Source organism: Sebastes umbrosus, chromosome 21, assembly GCF_015220745.1.
Source record: "Sebastes umbrosus isolate fSebUmb1 chromosome 21, fSebUmb1.pri, whole genome shotgun sequence".
Taxonomy (NCBI): domain Eukaryota; kingdom Metazoa; phylum Chordata; class Actinopteri; order Perciformes; family Sebastidae; genus Sebastes; species Sebastes umbrosus.
The window spans coordinates 1,650,586-1,675,597 of NC_051289.1; the positions used below are offsets into that span (position 1 = coordinate 1,650,586).

Consider the following 25,012-nt stretch of genomic DNA (forward strand, 5'->3'; position numbering starts at 1 on the left):
ATCAACATTTTCCTCAGGCATGTTATAAAATTACAAAGAAACACAATACACAACTAAAATTACAATTTATTAACTTATTATGCTCCGAAAAATGAACTTCCATGGCGTCTGCCATTTCTGACAACGTCAACAAACACGTCACACATCGGAGCTTTCAGAAACTTTCTACTTACGAGGTTGTGAATACGACATGAGGGGGACGTTCATATGGACTCTTCTCGTGAACGCGGAAAACACGACCCCATTTGAAGGCACCATATGACCCCATAGTGCCAATGGCTGATGAAGGCCATGAGAGGAGGCTGTAAGCTCCAGAAGAAATCTCTTAAGGCTCAAACTACTATTTCCAAGTTAAATTCACTGATTCATTCAACTCCATTTGAGAAGAGCAAAAAAAACAAAACAAGTTCTCATTTTTCCAATATGACATGAATGCAGCATTTACTGTAGCACTTATGTAAATATCACAAGACCTTTTTTAATTTCTTGTTTTTGCAACGAATGTATAGACTTTTTGTGTGTTTTGTATCAGAGATTACAAAAATGGGAACATTTATACTCCGGGACCAAACATGATGTAAAATGATGATATTTGTGCTCCTTGATGTGAATGTAATGACATAAATGTGTACTTTTGAGTTGACTAATTGTGAGGTGGATGTTAACGGAGCGGTCTACCTTCATATTCGGCCTCCATGTGGAATAACTGGAAACATCCACCTGCAGTCAGCTGGACCTCGGACACCTGAAAATCATAAAAACAAAGAAGAAAGACACACAACTGTGCACTAATCAAGTTATAGACAGTTAAATAAAATCTGAGTTGTTTGCCAGATAGACCAAAACTAAATGTGAATGTAAATAAGCAGGTGGTTTTGTCTGTAAATATGTGAAATAAAGACACTGTAAACTTACCACACCTTTGATTTCAGCTTTCTTATATAAAGTCCACTGATGCCACGAATGGATCACCATTAAAACTCAGTAGTACTCCTAATGGGTAAATCATTAAATATAATAAAGGTTTGGTTGCAAGAAAACAAAAGGTGAGTTAGAAGGGGTGAACAGATTAAAAGCGACCTTTCCCCTGATTAGTCCTCTTGATATGGTTTATTAATTAGACGTTATTTTAAAGGATGTTCTGCCACCTGCTGGTGCTTATTAAATGTGCAACATGAAGCTCAATGCTATCAAAAATAAATGAATTAATAAATAAATGTCATTAAATGTAGCAAACATATTAAAAATAAATGCAGCCACAAATTATTTATATTATTTGTATTAATTATTTAATAATATAATTATAATTATTTACTATTGTTTAATTTCCCCTATAATGTTTTTATTTTTATTATTTTTTAAATACATTTATTTTAAACATTCTTTTAAATAAAATCAATGAATAAATACATTAGATAAATAAATGTGTTATTTATTTATTTGTATTAATTCCTTTATTTAATTACTCTTGTTTAATTTTCCCATTTATGTATTTATTTTTATTTTTCAAATTCATTTAATTGTTTATTTTATTATTTAATTAAATGTACGTACTTATTTATTTATTATATACTTATTTTTAAATGTATGTATTTATGCAACTTATTTATTTATGTATTATTTTCTTTATTCATTTCTGCCTCATTATGCAAATGAGGGGGCTGTCACACTATTAATTAATAGCTACATTTATTTTTAATATTATTTTTGCTACATTTAATGGCATTTATTTATTTATCGAGCCATGTATTTATATATTTTAGATTGTGGCAGGTTCAGGCCTCCATACGATGCTGCCCTCTGGTGTCTCTCTGAAGCAGTGCAACACCTTGCAGCTCCAGACGACAGACAATAATCACACAACACCTTTGTAAGTTTTTGATTTTCTTTCTTTTTTGTGGAAATATGTTACAGTTATATTACAGGTATTTAAATGCCCCGAGGGAGAACAAAAAAAACTGTTTTGGAGACTAACACTAAGAAGGAGACGGCAACCGAACTGAGACAGAAACAGTCTGGATCGACAGACTCGACAGGCAGAGCGGGCGGCGGAACAGACGCCCGACACGTGACCTTTGTTAGGAGACGTCCAATAAATACTGCAAACATTGTTAACGCAACTTATTAAAAAAAAAAAAAACAGAACAAAAGACGAGGAAAACAGGTGAGCTCTCCTTCTAGTGTCCTTTGTGGTATTTAGCAGCATGTGTGTAGCTTCCAGAAACCAAAAACTTGCAAATAATAACAACGTGCGGGGCCTGCAATCAACCAGAGTCTTTAACACAAGATCAGAAACGTGGTGGAAAAGTGCTTGATGCAAGAACACGCAAATGATTAAACAGGTTAACTCCTCCACATATCAAACAGCGAAGACTGAAGCTTTGTCCTCAGACTCCAAAATTCACTATTTTATATATACGTTTTGTAGCATACAATAACATGTTAGATGAATGTTCGGGTGTCTGACGGCGGCTCACAGAGTATAAACATTCAGACACAAACGGAAACTTACATTTGGCTGGTGGTGTTAAATTCACATCCTGGCAGCGAAAAATATCCATAAATGTTATTATTATTGTAGAGGTTTTTATGTTCAGGTTGTTCTTCAAGGGTTTCTAGGAGGTCTTGACAAAAATACAATTTACCTGTGTGAAAATATTCTGGTTGAATGCAGATCGGCCCCCTGCACCATCCTCCATTGGTTTTTAATGTAACTTAGAAAATATACCTTAAAATGTCTTTGAAACTGAAACGTCCACGTACAAAAAGTTATTTCTTTTATATAAATTACACCAGTCTCTGATGATGATGATGATGATGTCTCCGTTCCTCTCCAAAACCAACTCACTCTCACTCCCGACTTGTTAAATACCACCGCTTGGTCGGTGCTCCTCGGCATCGGAGACCGACGCACGGAGCTACACCTCTTGCGTTACCGTGGACGCCGTGTCCTTTCAAAATAAACTTCACACTCAGTTAGGGTTAGTCGTGGTTGATGTTAACGTTACTAACGACTCAAGTGACCAAACACTGACGTGACAAAATAAATCATTTTCGGGTGCTTTCACACCAGGGACCGGGGACCGGATCAGAGTACACTTGACCCCTAAGTCCAGCGTGAACGCTCCGTACTGTACTTGGGCACGGTTCTTTGATCCCGTCCACCTGGAGTACGGTTCATGTGTACTCAGGTACGGTTCGCCTCGGGTGCCAAAACCAACCGTACTGAAACACGGAAGTGGACTGCTGTTTATTCTGCGAGTAGTTTTGAAAGGACAGGCTTCTTACAACGCCGCCAATCTCCTCCTTGTGTTTGAGCAGACTCTCACGCTATTAATACGCCGCTGCTCCGACCGTCGAATAACGCCGCGGGTGGGTTTACATCGGAGTTAGTTGAAATCCCGGTTCGTCACATACTGTTGTTAAAGGGTGCATCCGTGCGTCGGTCTCCGATGCCGAGGGGCGCTAACCAAACGGCGGTATTTGACGAGTCGGGAGAACAGGTCGCCAAAACAAACCCTTCCCCTCACACATACACACTCTCACATGCTCGCACACATACACACACACACACACACACACACTGCGGCGTGCGACCGCGGTCGACACTCCCAACGTAGCTACACAACATGCTCTACACGTTACCCACAGTAGAGAAGAAAACAAAAGAAGAAACTATCCCCACTGAAAGGAAATCTCTGCACATACAGTAACGCTACATCTTCTTCTTCTTCTTCCACACTGTATCTGTATGCAAGACCACAAGCATGGTGCAGTTTCGGGCGATGGACGGAGGTTCAGCTGGTGACCCCTCGCTATCGCCTGTCACTGTAGCTGCCTTGTTCTGGCTCCGCCAACGCAGGTCCCTGGCACGCCCAGATGGATAACGCCCAGCTGGCGGGGGGGGAATGTGCGTAACGACTGACCGGAGGAGGGGCGAGACCTCAGCAGTCAAACCGCATCTCCAGTGAATCGTCAAAGCCCCTGTTGTCGTGCCCCGCCCCCGATAAGAAGGTGGCCGTGACGGGCGCCCCCGTAGCCGTGGTGACGTTGAGAAGGGTGTTTCCGGGGGAGCTGGTGGCCGGGCTACGGAGGGCCGCCGCGGTGATACTGGTGAGGTTGATGCCCAGCGTGAGGCGAGTCTGTTCCAGAGCTTTCTCCGGCACGGCGAAGGCCTCCAGCTTCTTCTCTCCGTTGGCCATGTAGGAATTCTGGCAGCCACGGCAGATACAGTCCAGACACGCCTACGAAAAACAACCATAATTAATAACACGATTACAACAACATAACAGAAAGACTGTTTCATAATCTGATGTTTCAAAAGGTCAGGAATGAAACGTCAACCTCAATTAAGCCAAAACAAACAGACGTCAAAATTAATTTGAACATCTACAGTCCCGTGACAAAAGAGCAAACGACATCTGCTGCTGATGAGGACAGTGTGATATGGTTGAAAGCTCCAGAACAAGCAAGTCAGCGGACCTTAGGTGAGCTCCCGTTTCAAACCGCAGGGTTAAAATATAAGGGCTAAAAAAAAAATACGCATCATGACACAGGGGTTCCGATTCTATATATTGTGATACTGTAAGCAGGGCGATGTATTACATTTTTTCAAACCACCTTATCTTACCTTTATCAGCTGTTGTAAAGCAGATTTCATCATTAATTATAAACCTTGTTCACTGACATTTTTAACAATTTTCACACATAAAAAAACAAGGCGTCAAAAAGTACTTTTAACCGACAGCGTACTTATTTTTTAAATGCTGTTTTCAGCCTCTCAAATACGGTGATTTCCTGCTTTTCTCCGTTTTATATCATCTGAAACTGAACATCTTTGGTATCGAGGATGGAATCTGACAAAAATAAATAAATAAATAAATATGCCATTAAATGAACCAACATTTTTTTTTTAAAACAAATGTGGTTATTAATTAAATGCTAAAATGTGACATAAGTTGAAATTTGTTTAAGTTTGCTTATTTAGCTATTTATCTTTGTATTACCCTATCTACTCTTTTATCTAAATTACCTTTTTATTTATTTATTTAATGTATTTATTTATTTTTTTATTTATTTATTCATTATTAAATTGTATTTATTTATTTATTATTTTTCTGCATGATTTCCCCTTTGCATTTCCCCAAACTTATTTCTGAATTATTTTCTTTATACACTAACATAAAGAAATGTAAAAGGAAATGTATAAAGAAAAGAATACAGAAATAAATAAGTTTGGGGAAATAAACAGGGGGGAAATGCAAAGGGAAAATCATGCAGAAATAAATAAACACATTTAATTTAATAATGAATAAATGCATTTTAAAATAATACTAAAATAAAAAATAAATAAATTCATAAATAAATAAATGTATTTAAAAGTTAATACAAAATAAATAAAAGGGAAAATAAAATATAAGAATAAATAGCTAGGGGAAATAATACAAAGATAATTAAATAAACAAGCAAATTAAAACAGAAACAATTTCAATTAACAGCCTTCATTTATTTTAAATATTATTTTTGGTTCATTTAATTTATATTAATAATATTTATTTATTTATCGAGTCATTTATTTCATTTTGATTTTGGCAGGTTCCGTCCTCCATACTTTGGGTTTAATTAAAAACAAGACATTTAAAGACATCACCTTGGACTTTGAGAAACTGGGATGGACATTTTTCACTATTTTCAGACATTTTATAGACCAAACGATTAATCAATTAATCTAGAAAATAATCGTCAGATTAATCTATAAATAAAAATAATAAGCCCTACTGACTTCTTTCTCTCAGAATATTTAGAGCAGGCCTGTCAGTTAATAAATAGTATATTAGTTTAATTTGTTTTGTTAAGTTTGTTAAAATAAATTCTATAACAGATATTCATGGTGTCATTTGTAGTTGAAAAGGTTGAACATGAGAGGGTGCTGTGGTTTTAAAAAGTTTGGGAACCACCTCGGCCTAACTTCCCGAACAGCCAAAGCTCTTTATGTCAACAATATTTCATCCCCATGTATGACTCCCTGGGAAACAAATTAGTCATAAAACTATAGTGCAATGTAAACAAACACCAGCATCGTTAACTGTAATGAGCCCCCAGGTGGAAATTCACTTAGTTGGAATAGATGTTGTTAGTCATAAAGATAGATATATATATTTATAAACATTAGTGGTTGTGAGTGGCGGTGGCAGCACACTGTTGTAATTCCAGAGGCTGGGAGCAGCGTCAGCGGTATTCTCACCTTGCGGTTGGAGTAGCAGGGGCAGCGCTGCCCCCTACAGGTCAACACCGACGGGTTCTGTGTGGCTCGGCCGCACTTGCAGCCCTTCTTCTCCACAGGCTTTTTATACAGTGGCTTCGAGGGGCTGGGCGGGTGTGTCAGGGGGTGAGCCTGGGGGTGTGGGGGTACCCTGTCACGGGGTTGTGTGCGGGGCTTGGGGGTCCCTTGCCTGGCCTTGGTGTAAGCCTTCTTGGGGCCCCCGTGGTGCTCCACAGTCTTTTTCAGCGCCTTGTTGGAGACGAGCACAGTCTTGCCCACTTTGGGGGGGCCGCCATTAGGCACCGGGGCCAGGTGTGGGTGGGGCGTGACTGACGGGAACTTAGGCTCCTGTTTAGTGGTGGCACCAGGGTTGGGGTGATGGGGGGAGCTGTTGGCACCGAGGGGGGGCCCTCGTAAGAGGCTGGTGATGGGGAGGGGCTGCACCTTCTCGCTGTCGCTTTCTGAGCGGGAGCGCTTGCGATGGTACCGAGGGAGGACGTGGGGGGTGACTGTGGAGGGCTGAGGGGGAGGCTGCAGCGAGGGCTGCGGGTGAGGTTGGAGGGGGCGGGGGCTGTTCCCTCGGGGGAGGGAGGGGATGAGGCGCGGGGAGTCGGGGCCAGGTGGACAGTGAGGCCCGTTGAGGCTGGACTGAGGTACAGAGAGGGGGCAGTCCGGCTGGGGGGTGGGATCAGGATCAGAGTCCGTCTCCAGAGTCCTGAGCACCTCCTCAACACTCAACAACAACGGCCCCCCGCCATGTTTCAGGTCATCCCCGAAAGTGCTGATGTCACAGAGCCCCGCCTCCCCCGTCCCCGTGACGCTCACACACACCGGGATCTCCTCCGAAAAGCTCTCCTGCTTCGCAACACCTCCACCCGTTTCTATGGTGATGGGTTGCAGCGTGTCCGAACTGACCAGACCGTTACAATCGTGCAGCCCGTTCACACTGACGGGGCTCGGCTCCTCCACCTTGAGCTCCTTCGTGGGCGGAGCTTCATCGGGCTGGACCACATCCGAGGTGGACGCCGTCTGCGAGGGGCAATCCGAAACGTCCTCGGCCTCCGGCTCGCTCTCAGCTAACGTGAGGCCCTCGTTGAGAATGGCCTGGAGGTCCGGCGAGTCGCTGGCGGCGCTGGCTATGTGCGGGGCGAGCGGCGACTGCGTGATGTAGAGACAGAGCTTCCTGTAACAGTGGACAAGCAAGGAGAGCTGCCGGTTTTCCTCAAAGCGAGAATAGTCCTTACACCAACTACAGGACGGCTTCAGCTGCATCCTCTGACCCTTACAGCCTCGACAGACGTAGTGCTGACATGATGAGTCGGTGGGAGCGATGGGGTCCTGCAGCAGGTTACCTGAAGATGAGAGGAGAAAACGTTAATGCATCCCACATTTCACAGGAACAGAGCAGAACCGCTCACACTGATGATTCATTCACAGGAACCAGTTAAATGCAACACAAGATTCTTATCTAACCAACAAATACATCCAAACAAACCTGTGATCTGATAAATCATGACCCTAGCTATACAAACTGTCAGTGTAGCTTCATGTTTAGGATTTGCTGTGTTTTTACTTCCTAAACTGATGTGTATTTGTAAACCTGAGCGGTGCCTGGCAACCTGCCCGACTGGATGACAACCGCTCTTTGAGAGGAGCTTCCTTAGCAACGCTGCTCACTCGCTAGGGAGTGCAGCTGCAGATAGCGGGGGAAAAAGCATGAAGGTCCATTCATGAGAAACAACCAACCTTACACACTCTGCACTGCCCGACTGACTGATAAATCCCACGTAACTGCAGGAAATCTATATTTAACACAAAGCATGGACTGCCTTCATATTGATTTATTATTCATACATGAGTTGGTTATCTATTTGTCTATTTTATTAACAAAAACATAAGTCACAAAAAACAAACCACAACACTGAAACCGAGGCATCCTGATAAACACACAACATATATCAGGCCTTAATTAAATAACAAAACATTAAAGATATAATAAAACAAAAGAAGGATAACTAAATACAATTTAAAAAAGGCTCGATCCAATTTCGTATATAGGCTACAAATTAATTTAATTATTGTACGGAAAAGCATTGACTGTCTCTCGGGGTAATTACAAAAAGCAATTATTTTGTTCTTTTTAATTAAATCCAAACTTCTTATCAGCCGTCAGCTTCAGTAAACTTTTCCCACCTTTCCAAATGTATTGCAAATTTTCATTTATACATCCTCCCAACATTGGAGGCGGTTAATAAAGCTGCTATTAACACAAACATCTCCTTTACCTCAGGAGATATTCCCTGGCTGTACATGCACTCACTACGGCTAAGAAAGAGTTACTGCATTATGTATGAGCAGTGAAACAACATGCATTAAATATACCACCAAAATATACCAAAAGATGAGGTTTATTTACAGCCTGACACGAGCAGACGAACATACGATAACACTTTATTGTCAGACAGGTCTGACATTTGTTTTGCATCACAGCAGCTCCATTTGCAACATCACAGAAAGGACAAAGACAAGAAACAAGGATACATTCATTTAAACATTACGATCACAGAAGACGATATTCAGGGCCCTTTAACGTACATTTGATCATTAGGCTCCATATTTAGTTTTAGGATTGACTGGTGGACAAAAAGAGTGCTTTAGTCTAACGTTATTAAATCACAGAACCCTGTATCTCTGATTTGATGGTAACAATTCATATTCACTGTTCAAAACATGGTTGGGGTCAGAGACGACGGTGTTAGCCAGCCTTAATATGTTATTATGATAGGCTCATAATCACAGAAGTAAAAAACAAAAGAAGAATTGTTTACTTGCCCCAAACACCTCCCTATTTCACAATTACTGTAAAGCACTAATACTTACACTTTGTTTTTTCTTTATTATTGTTATTATTTACTTATTGTTATTTATGTTATTATCATGACCATCATCTATCATCATCTTTATTATTATTTATATTATTAATATATATGTGTATGTGTATATACTATATTATAATATATATATATTGTATATATATATATTATATAAATAATATATATATATTTTACAATTTATTTTCTTTTTGTTTTGTTTTTGCTCCCCCTATGCTCTACACATAAAAGGAAGGATGTCTGTATTTGTTTAAGAGTAAATATATTTCATATATGACCATCTAGCCTCATTCAATGCCAAACACACACCCATTATCCATATCATACACACACACACATTCTCATATCATGTTTATAGCTTATTTGTATATTGTATATTGGTAGAAATTCAATTTTTTATTCTTATTTTTATTCTAACGTTTTTATCTATTCTTTTGTTATTATACTGTTTAACTTGCACCAACAAAACCAAAGCAAATTCCTAGTGTATACCTCTTACACCTGGCAATAAACACGATTCTGATTCTTCAACCTGCTTTTATCCCCTTTAATTGTCTTAGTTTTGTTTTGTTTTGTTTTTGTACTTTGTTATTTGTCTTTCTCTGTATAATATATTTTGTTGTTATTTGTCTTTCTCTGTATAATATATTTTGGTCTTTTTTTTTTAAATATGTCCCTGCACATGTCTTCACTTGTTTTGTAATCACTTTATAACACAATTAAAAAAAAAAAGTTAAAAAAAAAAAAAGTACTACACTTATTATTTTTTTTGTTTGTTCTGTGCATATATTTGACTCCGTTGTGTATGTGGGCATGAGGTGGGTGTGAAAGAGATTAGGTGCATTATATCCAGTATGTGTGGCAGGACTGTTATTCAACCACAGATAAACAGAGAAACGCCCCGATGCTGCCAAACAGCACACAGAGGGGGGTGTGTCATGATGGGTGTTGCTGAGAACTATGATGTGTTCACTGCGCCTCGGAAACGGCGCTTTCACATTCACATAAACACAACTAAGCATGAATTTAAGCCAATCTGCTTTCATTTTTTAGTTTCTTACTACAAGTCATTGCTGAACAGTGGTGGAGGAAGTTTACAGATCTTTTACTTATGTAAACATTGAGAAGTATTAACAGCAATATGCACTTGAGTATCAAAAGTTATTTATTATTTTATTTATGTTATTATTGATGCATAACAGAGTAGCAAATAATATTTACATTATATATTAGGTAAGCTGTAATAGTAAAATGTTAGAGCAGTTATTCTTTAACAATACATCTTATTTTGAGTAATATATTAAATCACTATAATGGTATTATTTTATAATATGTTATAATATTTTAATATATAATATTTTAATTATATATATTTAATTAATTACATCTTAAATCGCTTCTCAAAACCAATCTTTAAAAACAAATAAATCAATGTTACCCCCTGGGTTTTATTTCCAAGTTATATGTTTTATTTATTAATTTCACTACCTTATTTATATATATTTTTTATTCCATTTCATTCTCTGTACTTTTATTTGACGTATTTTATTTAATTGTGCTGAAATGTTGTAACTTTTTTTTTTATTTTATATTTATTTATATATTAGATAAGCTGTAATAGTAGAATGTTGGATAAACAGTTACATCTTATTTTGAGTAATATAATAAATCACTATAATTAAAATTCTATTTTAATTATATATATTTAATTAATTACATTTCAAATCACTTCTCAAAACCAGTCTTTAAAAATAAATACTTCAATGTTACCCAGGGTTTCCAATTTCTCTGTACTTTTATTTGACTTATTTTATTTAACTGTGTTGAAATATTGTAACCTTTTAAAATCTTATTTATATGTTATTATTATTGATGCATAACATTTAAGCATCAAACAATACTTACCTTATATATTAGGTATCATATATTATCACTATAATTATATATATATATTTTATTAATTACATTCTAAATCACTTTCCCAAAAAACAATCTTTTATAATAAATAAATCAATGTTACCCCCTGGGCTATATTTCCAAGTTCTAGTTCTAAATTCATTTCGTAATTTCACTAACTTATAATATATCTTTTTATTCAATTTCATTCTCTGTACTTTTATTTGACTTATTTTATTTAATTGTGCTGAAATGTTGTAACTTTTTATTAATCTTATTATATGTTATATTTTAATTATATATGTTTAATTAATTACGTTTTAAAATCACTTTTCAAAAACCCAATCTCTTGAATCTTGGCTCATTACTGGGTGAGGATACTGATATTTCCGACTGTAGGTGAACGCAGCGTTATTTAAAAGGTCCCACAGTTGACAACAACGCATGTTGCAGAGAAACCCTCATTTACACAGCTATACTACCACATTAAGATAATAAATATGAATGCATTAGACACACAGACACACACTCAGACTCTTACCGCAGACCAGGCAGGACAGAGACTGTCGGAAGAAGGGCAGCAGCTTGCAGAGCTCGGCCAGGGCCCGGGGGTCTCGGGGGTCGCACTGCAGCACCGACCGGCTCACGGACACGTAGAGAGAGGTCGCATTCACCGGGTTCATCTCCGCTACCGGGGCCGATAAGATGTTAAGATGTAATTTAACAAAAAAAAACAAGTCACACAAACAAACCAGCCGGAAGTTCCAGCGTGTTTTCCCGCAGCGAGCTTAAATTGCGTGTTTTCTCAATGGAGTCTGGTGTGGCTTTTCTGCAGAGCGCATAGATGTTAACGGCTTCCACCGGGTCGGTAAATCCCCACATATACAGCAGTCTGCGCAGGGAGCAGCCGAGGTTACTCATCCCAAGTTATAAAGCAATCCATCCTCAAAGCCAGGCACTTGAGTGGTCTCTCTCTCTCTCTTTTAACGTGACTTACTTGCAGCAGAAACTACCAAATTTAAACAGGGAGTTTGGTGAGAAAACGCTCCATTTTGCAGTGGTTTTCCATAGTCCACATGCATGCTCGTCCCAGGGGTTTTCCACAAAATGCATTGATGATCACACACAGAGGCTTCTGGGCTGCTATTCGGCTCGGGTGGTTCAGCCCCAGCAGGCTCGGTGTGGTTGTGTTATTGTGTTGAAGCCTCGGGCTCTGGTGACAGCGCTAGCCGCCTGAGGTGCACCGAGAGCCGGCTACAGCAGCAGGCCGCTCCCGCTCCTCGCTGCTCTTCTACGGGATTAGCGGGAGACTCTCGTTCTCGCTGCTCGCCTCGCTGGAGAGTATAGCAGGAAAACAAGAGTGTTTAGCCGACACTATGTCCTCCTGTGGCTGTCGGTAGAGCCCCGCAGAGTGTCGGTGAAGAGAGAAAGTGAATTAAATCCCTGTTTGTGTACCTTTTGGCTCGTTATCGTTAGCAGCGCAGGATCGCTCATTACATCCCGTCCGCTGGCCACACACAAACAAGGGGGCGCTGTTGATCAAATCTCGCGAGAACACGCGGAAGGCGGTTAATTTAAATTAATTAAAAACAATGGAAACTATTTACACCAGAGATATATACAGCCTGAGAGATATATGATATAATATAAAATAATATAAAATAATATAAAATAATATAATATAATATAATATAATATAATATAATATAATATAATATAATATAACATAATGTAGTTAAATTATTTATTTATTAACTATTTACACCAACAGTCTGAGAGATATATAATATAATATAATGTGGTTAAATTATTTATTTATTTAAAATAAATAAATAAATAATGTAACTATTTACACCAACAGTCTGAGAGATATATGATATAATATAATATAATATAATATAATATAATATAATGTAGTTAAATTATTTATTTATTTTAAATAAATAAATAAATAATGTAACTATTTACACCAACAGTCTGAGAGATATATAATATAATATAATGTAGTTAAATTATTTATTTATTTTAAATAAATAAATAAATAATGTAACTATTTACACCAACAGTCAGAGATATATGATATAATATAATATAATGTAGTTAAATTATTTATTTATTTATTAACTATGTACACCAACAGTCTGAGAGATATATAATATAATATAATGCAGTTAAATTATTTATTTATTTTAAATAAATAATGTAGCTATTTACACCAACAGCCTGAGAGATATATAATATAATATAATGTAGTTAAATTATTTTATTTATTTATTAACTATTTACACCAACAGTCTGAGAGATATAGTTAAATTATTATTTTTGTTTTTTAAAATAAATGAATAAATAATGTTACTATTTACACCAACAGTCTAATAGAGATATATAATTTAATATAGTTCCATTATTTATTTAAAAAAATAATAATAATAATGTCACTATTTACACCAATAGTCTGAGAGATAGTTACATTATTTATTTATTTTTTAAAAATAAATTAATAATGTTACTATTTAAATCACCAGTCTGATAGATATATAGCATAATGTTGTTACATTATTTATTTATTTTAATAAATAAATAATGTAACAATTTACACCAACAGTCTGAGAGATATATAGCATAATGTAGCTACATTATTTAATTATTAAAATAAATAATGTAAACACAGTCTGAGAGATAGTTACATTATTTATTTTGAATACACATAATTTAAACAACAAACCAAGTTTAAGAGAATTATACTATGTCTATGTCTATTTATCAAAAATCTAAATTTTTTCTTTTTTTTTACTAAAAACAGTCAAATTTGATCTGTTGAATCAGACTTATAAACCAATATTTCTGATGCGTTATCATCTTCATGTCATTATAAAACCCCAAAATTTCAAGAAATATCTTGGACATGATCTTGATTGACAATAGTATTATTTACATTATTTAATTCACTTTATTGTATTAAAGTTGTAACATTTTATTCTATTTTATTGTTATTTTATTAATCTTACTACTATGACTGTTATTAAAGTTTTTTAATTGATAATAATTAGTAATAATAATAATAATAATTTTTATTTTCTCACATGCGTTGGTCTCAAATTGTTAAATTGTTTTAGTCTTTTCTGTTGTTTTCTACACATTTTCTGTCATATTGTCAGCTTATCAGTCAGGTGCTAGACAAATACAGTTTGATTGATTGATCTGTTGATCGATCTTTAGTGGCAACGACGGCCCTGTTTATTCCACGATATGTTTGATTGTGTGGTGGTAATGTCGTGCAGTTCAGAGATGAAGACGCTGTGAGGTGCTGTCTGAGAACGAACAGGGAGAACAAAGACGAGGCGAAAAGAGGAAGAGAGAACTCATCATGGAAGAGTTTAGCAATATCTGTTTATCTGTAAAAAAAATAGCTAGAAAGCCACACCCCCGCAAAGACATACTGATGGGAAAGTTGACACACTTGTATGATAGTATCTATCGATACGCCCGCCTCAGTCTCATCTTCCTCTTTTCTTTTTTTTTTTTCTTGAATTACTCTGTTCACACATGGAGACTTGAGGCTGCTGACCAAGCAGGGAGTTTCCACTTTGAGGGTTGTGGTGAGGGTAAAAATACCTCACAATATCTACTATTAGGGCGGTCAAACACTAAAAATGTTTAATCACCATTAATCACATGATTGTCCATAGTAAATCCCGATTCATCAAAGAATGTTATTAGTTCTAAATGTACCTTAAAGGGAGATTTGTCAAGTATGGACTAAATAAAAAAAAAGTCTAAAAAAAAGTTTGAAAAATGTTGGAAAAAAATGTCTGAAAAAAACGTTTGAAAAAATGCTGGAAAAGAAAAGTCTAAACAATGACTGAAAAAGGTAAAAAAAAAAAAAAAAAAGTATGAAAAATGTCTGAAAGAAATGTCTAAAAAAACAATTTGAAAAATGCTGGAAAAAAAGACTGAAAAACTGTCTGGAAAAAAAAAGTCTAAAAAAAAGTTTGAAAAATGCTGGAAAAGAAAAGTCTAAACAATGTCTGAAAAAGGTAAAAAAAAAAAAAAGAAAAAAAAAAAGGCTGAAAAAAGTCTGAAAAAAAGTCTAAAAAAATGTCTGAAAAAAACAATTTGAAAAATGCTGGAAAAAAAGACTGAAAAAAGTCTGAAAAAAAAGGCTGAAAAAGGTCTGAAAAAAATGGCTGTAAAAAAAAAGTTTAAAAAATGTCTGAAAAAAAAAGTTTGAAAAATGTTGCAAAAGAAAAGCCTAAACAATGTCTGAAAAAGGTAAAAAATGTCCATAAATAGTCTGAAAAAAATGTCTAAAAAAAAGTTTGAAAAATGATGGAAAAAAATAGTTTTATCAGACATTTTTTAGACTTTTCTTTTCCACATCTTAAAACTTTTTTTATTTTATTTTTTACCTTTTTCAGACTTTTTATTCAGACATTTTTTAGACTTTTCCTTTCCCACATTTTTCAGGGTCCTTTTTTAAGCATTTTTCAAACTTTGTTTTAGACATTTTTTTCCACGGACATTTTTTTAAGACATTTTTCCGAAAAAAAAATTTCCAGACAAACTTTTTTTTAGACATTTTTGTCAGATATTTTTCTGACTTTTTTAAGATATTTTTGGGACATTTTTCTGACTTCTTTTTTCTTTTTTACCTTTTTCAGACATTTTTTTCCCAACATTTTTCAAACTTTTTTTCCAGACATTTTTCAGTCTTGTTTTCCAGCATTTAAAAAAATAAAATAAAAAAAAATTCACATTTTTTTCAGACATTTTTCTGAAAAAGATTTTTCCAGACATTTTTTTTTTAGATATTTTTGTCAGATATTTTTCAGACTTTTTTTTTTCATTTTCAGACTTTTTTCTGGCTTTTTTTTCACATCTTTTTTTTTTTTTTTTTACTTTTCTTTTCCAACATTTTTCAAACTTTGCTTCCAGCAAATTCACGGAAATTTTTTTCAGAAATTTTTCAGTCTTTTTTTCCAGCACTTTTTAAATTGTTTTTTTCAGACTTTTTTTTCAGACATTTTTCAGACTTTTTTTAGACATCTTTTTCAGATAATTTTCAGACCTTTTTTTTTCCTTTTTCAGACATTGTTTAGACTTTTCTTTTCCAACATTTTTCAAACTTTTTCTTTTCAGACATTTTTTTTAGACATTTTTTGGGACATTTTTCAGACTTTTTTTCCCAACATTTTTCAAACTTTTTTTTCCAGATATTTTTCAGTCTTGTTTTTCAGCATTTTTTTTAAAAAACAATTTCACGGACATTTTTTTCAGACATTTTTCAGAGTCTTTTTTTTCCAGCACTTTTCAAATAGTTTTTTTCAGACATTTTTCAGACTTTTTTTAGACATCTTTTTCAGATAATTTTCAGATTTTTTTTTTTTTTTTTTTACCTTTTCCAGACATTCAGCCTTTTCTTTTCCAGCATTTTTCAAACTTTTTTTTAGACTTTTTTTCAGAGTTTTTTCAGACATTTTTATTCCAGCATTTTTCAAATGTTTTTTTTAGACATTTTTGTCAGATATTTTTCAGACTTTTTTTGAGGAATTTTCAACTTCTTTTCCAGCATTTTTCAAACTTTTTTTTTTTTTTTTTTTACCTTTTTCAGACATTTTTCAGACTTTTTCCCCCAACATTTTTCAAACTTTTTTTCCCGACATTTTTTTTTTTTTTTACCTTTTTCAGACATTGTTTTTTTCAGCATTTTTCAAACTTTTTTTTAGACTTTTTTTCAGTTTTTTTTTTTTTTATATGTTCAATTATATATGTTCAATTAATGTAATTAAAGCTTGTATTTTAGGAGTGCTGTCATTTTTTATCACTTTTCTTGCAGCCAATGTTTCTAGTTTAGACATAAAAGGGATCTTGACTAGAATTTAAAATAAAGTTATGATGGTTAAAATAATGAGTGGTGGTATAAAATGACATCAGGGAAGCAACATCAAAGACTGTGAGATGTGGTTGAAAGTTCAGGAAGCAGACCCTTGAATGGAGACTACTCGGTCACACGCCGTAACACAACTTCACAGGCATATGATTTAATTTTAAATATCTCGGATGCAGCTCCATTCCATATATGTGAGTAGTAATTCCTCTTTTAGGGTTCTCAGTAGCGTCTCATGCCGTTATGACTGGTTTTCTAGCTTATTATGGTAACAGTAGAGGTTTAAATATAGTTGGTTTGTGAGTCTATGGGAGTTATTATTAGTCTCTGAACAGGCTTGTGAGTTTGGGTGATTCCCCTTTTCTTGCTCACATAGAATACCAAGAACACTTGAAGCTGTTTTAATGTCTGTTGGTGAGATAATGAATGAAATCAGCTGTGGCAATGAAGTCATTGGAAATATATTTCTGTCACCATACTCATCCTAATAGATAGTGTGCATGATCTAACAGGAAGATGTTATACAGTAGGAGGCGTGGTATTACGTAGCTTATGAACTGGGGAGGTTTTAGGTTCAGCTGTTAGCAAAAAGCAGTGATGTACTAACCCAAAGATCGAAGAATAAAGACATTTCCCTCACAGATTAGTGGCATTTTCTTTTTAATTTATAAGGGACATGTAATGTTTTATACTTCTGGTGAATATAACAGATGTATTTTGTATATACAGTTCCCTTTGTTAACACCTTATTTTGAAAAGCAGACGTAGTTACTACTTCCTGTAACTTCTCCAAGGTGGTCTCTAGCTTTCCCGTCAGCTCCGTCCTCTTTATCCATCCATGGCCAGCTCCATCGGGGCCGTTTCAATGCAGAGAACACAAATGTCAGTATCTGGGTGCTCTACAGTATGATGATGGAGATGAGAGCGACGGCCGGCTCGACCGCCACGTTACCGCCATACGATAACGTTTCCTCTCCGTGACAGAGTTAGCATGCAGCTTTAGCCGTGATGTCTAGCTCTGCTTTTCCTGTCAATGTGTGAAACCCAAAGTGTTTCCATCCTTTACTGGATGTGTAGTGTTTACCACGCTGGATTTAACATGTGAGGGTGCAGGTCGTACGACGCAGACTCTCCAACGTTTTATACTTTCTAGTTTCGGCTCGCCACGTCACGTTACTCAGACTACAACAATAAAAGCGGTAACTTCCTTCTACCTCCACATCGACTCAAATGAAACAAATATACGACACACACTGTATACAATTCTGTTTGCAGTTCAGTTTGGATTTGAGCATCTGTGCCACGTGAATGTCAGGTAACAGTAAGATGACGAATCCTGCTGCAACGCCACACGGATCCTGAACATATATGGACATAACGGACAAACTCTACTAACTTGTGAGTGCGTGAGAATCCCCAACGTCCGGTCATCACTGCAGCACGATTCTTTCCGAGGAACATTCAGTATGACAACGATGGTTCCTCTTTCTGCATGCAGCTCCAGTATATAAAGAATCCCAACTGTCTGCTTCGTTCATCATTAGCCTTTGAACTGAGCAACGAAGCAGCTTAAACATCCAGAGTGAAGATTTGAAGATGTGCCGTTGGATTTGTCTGCTCACGCTGACCATGCTGCTGATGCTCTTCTCTGCATCACAAGGTAAGACTGAACTCATGATCCAATGTTGTCTTTCTCTGTCGTATATGATGATAAACTGAGTATTTATAAAAAAATAAGGAATTTTAAAATGTCACATTGGGCTCTGAAAAAATATGACAAACATTTTTTTTACAATTTTCTGACATATAATCAGCAGATTAAATTCATGAAAATAAGCATTAGCTGCTAATTACGGACTGCAAATACACCTAATAACTAATAAAAAAAAAGGGTTTTGATATAATGACTTAAGTGGTAACAGTTGCATGAGAATTATATGAATGAAAGTCAACTTTTAACTACCTTTTATTTCATAAAATTTCAGTCTAGTTGATCTGGAATTTGTAAAATAAAACAGAAAAGCGTCATCAGTTTGGGCCCGTCGAGCCCGGCCACTATTCGATAATTTCGGAGGTTGTAGTGGGCTCAGTTTTAAAGCTAGAGTGAAGATACTGGTATCATATGAAACTAGAAAACCTGAAGAATCCATCGGTACCAACCATGTTATAGCTTGTTGAAAAAGGAGGATGAATAACGCTCCAAACTTACGCTAGATTTTGGCGAGGAAAAACTGTCATGTCCATTTTCAAAGGGGTCCCTTGACCTCTGACCTGCAGCATATTTGTCCACTCCCATGTTGATAAGAGTATTAAATACTTGACAAATCTCCCTTTAAGGTACATTTAGAACAGATAAAAAATGTGCGATTATAACTATTTTAATCGATTGACAGCCCTAGATTTGTTTTGTTTTTATTGGATTGTTGTCTAGAGACTGGTTAGTTTTTTTCTGCTCATTTTGAGTGCTTCTTGTTGTCATTATCTTCTGTTGTATTTTTTCTAAATTATTTTAGCTTAGTTTTCTTTCTTTTTGTTGTTTTTTCCTTTTTTGTTATTGTTTGTTTGAGGTCCAGTATATAAGTCTGTGTCTTCTTGACCTCTCCTGCCTTGTGTGTGGCAAATAAAATATAATATATAAATACAGCAGTCCTAGCAGTGATTCAGAGAACTGTGACTGTTTCATGGGTACCTCCCAGTGTGTAACAGGCCTCTCTTACTACACGGACGACTAGAAACTAGTGACGTAATGCTGGATAATGAGTATTTCCTCTCTTTGTGTGTGTGGTGTTGCAGCGGATTCCTTGGCTGTACCATGTCCCTGTTTGAACAACTTCACCTCCAGGAAGATCCACATCATCAAAGAATGTTTCGAACAGCAACCACGAACGAACTGCGACCACGCCTTTGTGTAAGCATAACATCTGACCACGGGAAAAACACTCAGTGACAAACCTCATCTCCAGGGGGTTCTATGTCCGCTTTCTCCACTGTTGGACTTCATCCTGAAATAGAAAAATAGATACTTTTAATAATACTTTTAACTCATTTTGGGCCAAAAGACCAAACATCCAAGTAATGATTTGTTCTGTTTCCAGGATTAAGAACAAGAGGGGTCAGTGGTGCATCAAACCAGATGTTGCGTGGCTCCAAGAGAAGATACAGACGGTGAGAATCAGACATCACACAAAGCCACGAGTTCATTATCTAGCAAACAAAATAAAGTCTGGCTTCATGTTTTAAATATCAGAGCAGTTCTAGCTTTGCAGGATACTTGCACCTGCGCAATGTGAATTTTTGTGAACAAACAAAATCTAAAAACAAAACAAAGCAAAAACTTTCACACAAAGGTCTGGAACGAAGAGTTCTATTTTAATTTTGAGGTAGTTTACTTCTTACTTTACTTTAGTACTTACTTGAGTAAGTGCTTCCTGTTTCTTTTATATACTTGTCTAATTGTATATCTCCTTCTCCACACTACAGGGAAAGCTACGCTGTCCTCCTGATCTGACGTTTTAAAACAAGTCCCGGATGTTGATGTGACGATGAAACGTCCCAGCGAAGCAGCTACTCAGAACATTTTCTGCTGGTTTACTATTTATTCCTTTAACGTATAGATATCTATTTAAAATGTAAGTTATTTTTGTATTTAACTTTATACAGCTGTAAAAACAGAATTGTGTGGCATTATTTTGTAAAGTTGTAACGACAGAGTTGAATAAATCATGTTAAACGGATTTAAAATGTGACTGACTCTTGTTTTTCTACATGGATGATGTCTGGTAGTTTGAGTTTCTTTCAAACCAGACTGTAAAGATTGTAATAAATAGAACAGTGACATTACAATACAGACACAAAAACAGTATAAATAACCAAAAATAAGATGATAAAAGCTTCATTAAAACAGTTGCATGAACGTGTTACTCACAATCATACTAATTTGGATGGATAAACCGATACCGGATCAGATATCGGACCGATACTGACTCAAACAGCTGGATTGGATATCAGTGACAATGGGGCCGATCTATTCAACTCAATTCTATGTTTATATACTATATACATTATATACTAAAATGTGGATTGCTCTTTAAGTTTTGACCAATTTGTTGCTGCATTATAAACACTTGAATTGTAATTCCTGTTAATTTTGAATTTCTTTTCACCAAGTTGCTGGTGTACGATTTATTATTTTAAATAATAAATAAATAATTAAATGTATATTTATGTATTTATTGGTCACATTTAGTTTTACAAGGTTAGGAAAGCAATGATTAAGTCAAGCCTGATGTTGCCTTACACATAACAGAATTAAATATTTCTTTTAACCGTTTTAACTGATAGCGTTAATCGGTTAAAATGCTTAATGTCGGTTAACGGTTAAAGGGTTAATTATGAACATCCCTACACTATACAAACACTATGTGGCCAAAAGTATGTGGACACTGGAGCATTACATCTATATGTGATAGTTGATGAAGACGCCATGTTCATTAACCTGCTGCTCCAGCAGCCTCTACTTGGTCTGGTTTCAGTCTTTCCACCAGATCTTTGATTCCCAGGCTGCAGGACAGTCTTCCACACCAAACTGGGAAAAACATTTCTTTATCGACAAACGGTCAAACACAAACTGTTGTCACCAGGCTGGAAGCACACTATTGTCTGACATATCCCTGAATTTGAATTGGGTGTTGACATACTTTTGAGTTCATTATCAAGCTGGTGAAAAAGAGGATGAACGTTAGAGACACAAACTTGAACATATATGGACATGATCGACTCCGCTATCTTCTGGAGGTGTGAAAGTGTGCGTGCTGTGCACCGTCATCGCCTCAGCAGGATTATTTCACATACAGGAACACTGCACGTGATAACAGTTCTTCTTTTTTAGCGTGAAGCTGCAGAACATATAAGATCAACACCTCTGTTCACTCATCATTAGACGTTGGTGAGTTGAGCTGTTAGTAACTGAGTCAGCGTTTTGAAGATGTGGACGTCTCTCAGTGTGCTCAGCCTGACTGTTGTGATGCTCTTCTCCGCAGCAGAAGGTAAAGCTCTTCATTCATGGTTTTTTGAATATAGAGTAAGAAAGTAATAACAACCAATAGAGTGATGTTCTTTATTGGGATTGTAGCTCAGGCCTTAAAGTATGAGGCACAATATCTCTGGTTTTGTGCGGTTTAATAACTAATACATGAAGTTAGTTTAAACCGTCCAACACACCATGTATCCTACATTTCATTTAATAGTATTAAGATTAGGTGACATGTACGACGGAGTATCAGGGCCACATTGAGGAAAAATAAATAAATCTGAGATTTCGAGAATAAAGTCATAATATTACGAGAATAAAGTCATAATATTACCAGAATAAAGTCATAGGTTTACGAGAAAAAAAGTTGTATTATTATGAGAATAAGGTAACAGGTTTTTCTCGTAAAGCTATGACTTTAGTCTCGTTATATTACGATTTTTTTCTCATAAAGTTATGACTTTATTCTCGTAATATTATCACTTTTTTTCTCATAAATGTATGAATTTATTCTTATAATATTACGATTTTTTTCTCATAAAGTTATGACTTTATTCTCGTAATATTATCACTTTTTTTCTCATAAATGTATGAATTTATTCTTATAATATTACGATTTTTTTCTCATAAAGTTATGATTTTATTCTCGGAAATTACGATTTTTTTTCGTAAAGTTATGACTTTATTCTCGTAATATTACGATTTTTTCCTCGTAAAATTATGACTTTATTCTTATAATATTACAACTTTTTTTTTCGTAAACTTCTGACTTTATTCTCAAAATCTCTGATTTTTCCCCCTCAATGTGGCCCTAATACTCCGTCGTAGATATGATATCTAAACCTTAGTAAAGAAATTAAACCAAGTTTTAATCTTATATGATAACATTATCATTAATTTACCATATTTATTATTACTTCTCTTGTATTATAATTATTGTAATAATTATTATTAAAAATTAAATTAAAACAATACTGTTTTGCCCGGCGTTTGTGTCTCTTTGTAACAAACAAGCTGCTCTGTCTTATTTATGGTGTTTTTTTACGGGTTGGAAGACTTGAAAAATAACTGAATCCATGCTTTTATTTACAGTTAATGTTCTCCTAAAATAAGTACACATTCATTAAAGATACGGCAGTAAAGACCAGTATCTTTAATAGTAAAGATTATAGTAAACTGCACGTGATTTCTAGTAAGTTTAGAGCATCAAAATCGAATATTATTGCTGACTAACGACAGCATCTCTTTCTCTTTATGTCTGTGTGTTGGTCCGTCACAGGGGATGCATTTAAACATCTAACCTGCTGTAAAAGAGGCAGCAACAGGACAAAAGGGCCAATCGCAGAGTGTCGTGAACAGAAACCAGGACGGGGCTGCAGCACACATTGCTACCTGTAAGAACATGTTCACTTAATACTAAATCTAATCAAATAAAACCTCTCTCCAGTGTCATTTAATCTGCTAAAGAACTGTTTGATGATTACCTCATGACAGCAGAACACCACTCAGTGACGACCTTCTTCTTCCTCCACTGAAGCCTTCATCCTGAAATTGAAAATAAAAGTATTATTGCTGATTAAATACAAACACAGTACACTACTGGATCCTTCACTTGGTTATAATCTGAAAGGATCGATGTTAAGATCTTGCTAACGACAACAACAACAGAGGAAATCTGAGCTGCGCTCTAATTGAAATGTTTAATTAGAGGTGCTCTGGGAAAAGATCATCAGCCAAATGATGCCCAGGTAATTAAACGTCTAATTGTTTCATTCCTCTGTTTCCTGTTTCCAGGGTTAGTATATTGAAAAAATGGAAGTGTATCAACCTAAACTCCGGGTGGCTCAAAGAGAAGCGGGAGAAGGTGAGAGGTCTGCAGCCGTGCTAGCAGCTCTGTGAGGCTGCACTTCATTCAGTTCATGCTGACACCAGCACGCTAACATGCTCACAAAGACAATGCTAACGTGCTAATGTTATGGGATTGTCATTAGTTCTGCGGGGATTTAGACATAAACCAAAGAATTGGTCCATGCCATTTTCGATGGGGTCCCTTGACCTCTGACCTCCAGATGTGTGAATGTAAATGGGTTCTATGGGAACCCACGAGTCTCCCCTTTACAGACATGCCCACTTTATGATCATCACATGCAGTTTGGGGCTGCCATTTGAGTTTACCATGTTATGATTTGAGCATATTGTTTTATGCTAAATGCAGTACCTGTGAGGGTTTCTGGACAATATCTGTCATTGTTTTGTGTTGTTAATTGATTTACAATAATAAATATATACATACATTTAAATAAAGCAGCATATTTGTCCACTCCCATGTTGATAAGAGGATTAAATACTTGACAAATCTCCCTTTAAGGTAAATTTTGAACAGATAAAAAACGTGTGATTAATCATAATTAACTATGTGTAATCATGTGATTAATCGCAATTAAATATTTCAATCTATTGACAGCCCTACTAACAATACACCAACAAGTTAACGTGTCTTTTCTCTCTGTCCTCCCTCACAGGGACTAAAATGTCCTCCAGCTCTTCAGCCTGCAAAACGCAGATTTGAAGTCCTGGATGAAGATGTTGCAGCGTAACCAAAACGTCAAGACAAAAGGAGCTACTTGGAACACGTTCTGCTGATTTATCCCATTCATAAAAACACCCATTTAAAATGTTGCATGTTAGATTTTACAGTTCTAATATTTGCTATTATTGTTATAGTCATTTTGACAAAATTATGTCACAGTGTTCTTTTTTTGGAGTTGAACCTGGAACCCTAAAATAAATCATGTTGAATGGATTTATGAATGACTCGTGTTTTTTCACACATATGCCTGGTTGTGTAGCAGGGATTCAATGCATCAATTAGGAAATATTACCCTATAAATAAAGGGGCTAAAATACAGATGTTACGACAGTCAGATGGTGCATGAATGAAGGTCTGGCTCACAGGAGGAGTCCTCTGAAGGCCAGTTAAGTTCTTCCACACCAGACTGGGTCAACCATGTCTTTATGGAGCTGGCTTTATGCACGGGATGTGCGTG

At 35.9% G+C, this 25,012-nt stretch overlaps 1 protein-coding gene across 2 annotated transcripts in view; it reads right to left on the reverse strand.

Annotated features, from left to right (window-relative positions):
* Positions 1–1,871: 1,871 nt before the first annotated feature.
* The window catches only part of msl2b (MSL complex subunit 2b), a 54,248-nt gene continuing 31,107 nt past the window's right edge, over positions 1,872–25,012 (reverse strand). The window contains exons 5-9 of one of the 2 annotated variants that reach the window (XM_037756534.1): positions 23,450–23,510; positions 19,889–19,938; positions 11,591–11,737; positions 6,245–7,614; positions 1,872–4,244 (exon numbers count right to left, since the gene is read on the reverse strand). In XM_037756534.1, the coding sequence (XP_037612462.1) occupies positions 3,945–4,244; positions 6,245–7,614; positions 11,591–11,732 (1,812 nt within the window). In that variant the 5' untranslated portion in view covers positions 11,733–11,737; positions 19,889–19,938; positions 23,450–23,510 and the 3' untranslated portion in view covers positions 1,872–3,944. Of the gene's footprint in view, positions 4,245–6,244; positions 7,615–11,590; positions 11,738–12,504; positions 12,582–19,888; positions 19,939–23,449; positions 23,511–25,012 lie in introns of those variants that run through there. The other variant, XM_037756535.1, reaches the window with a different exon arrangement.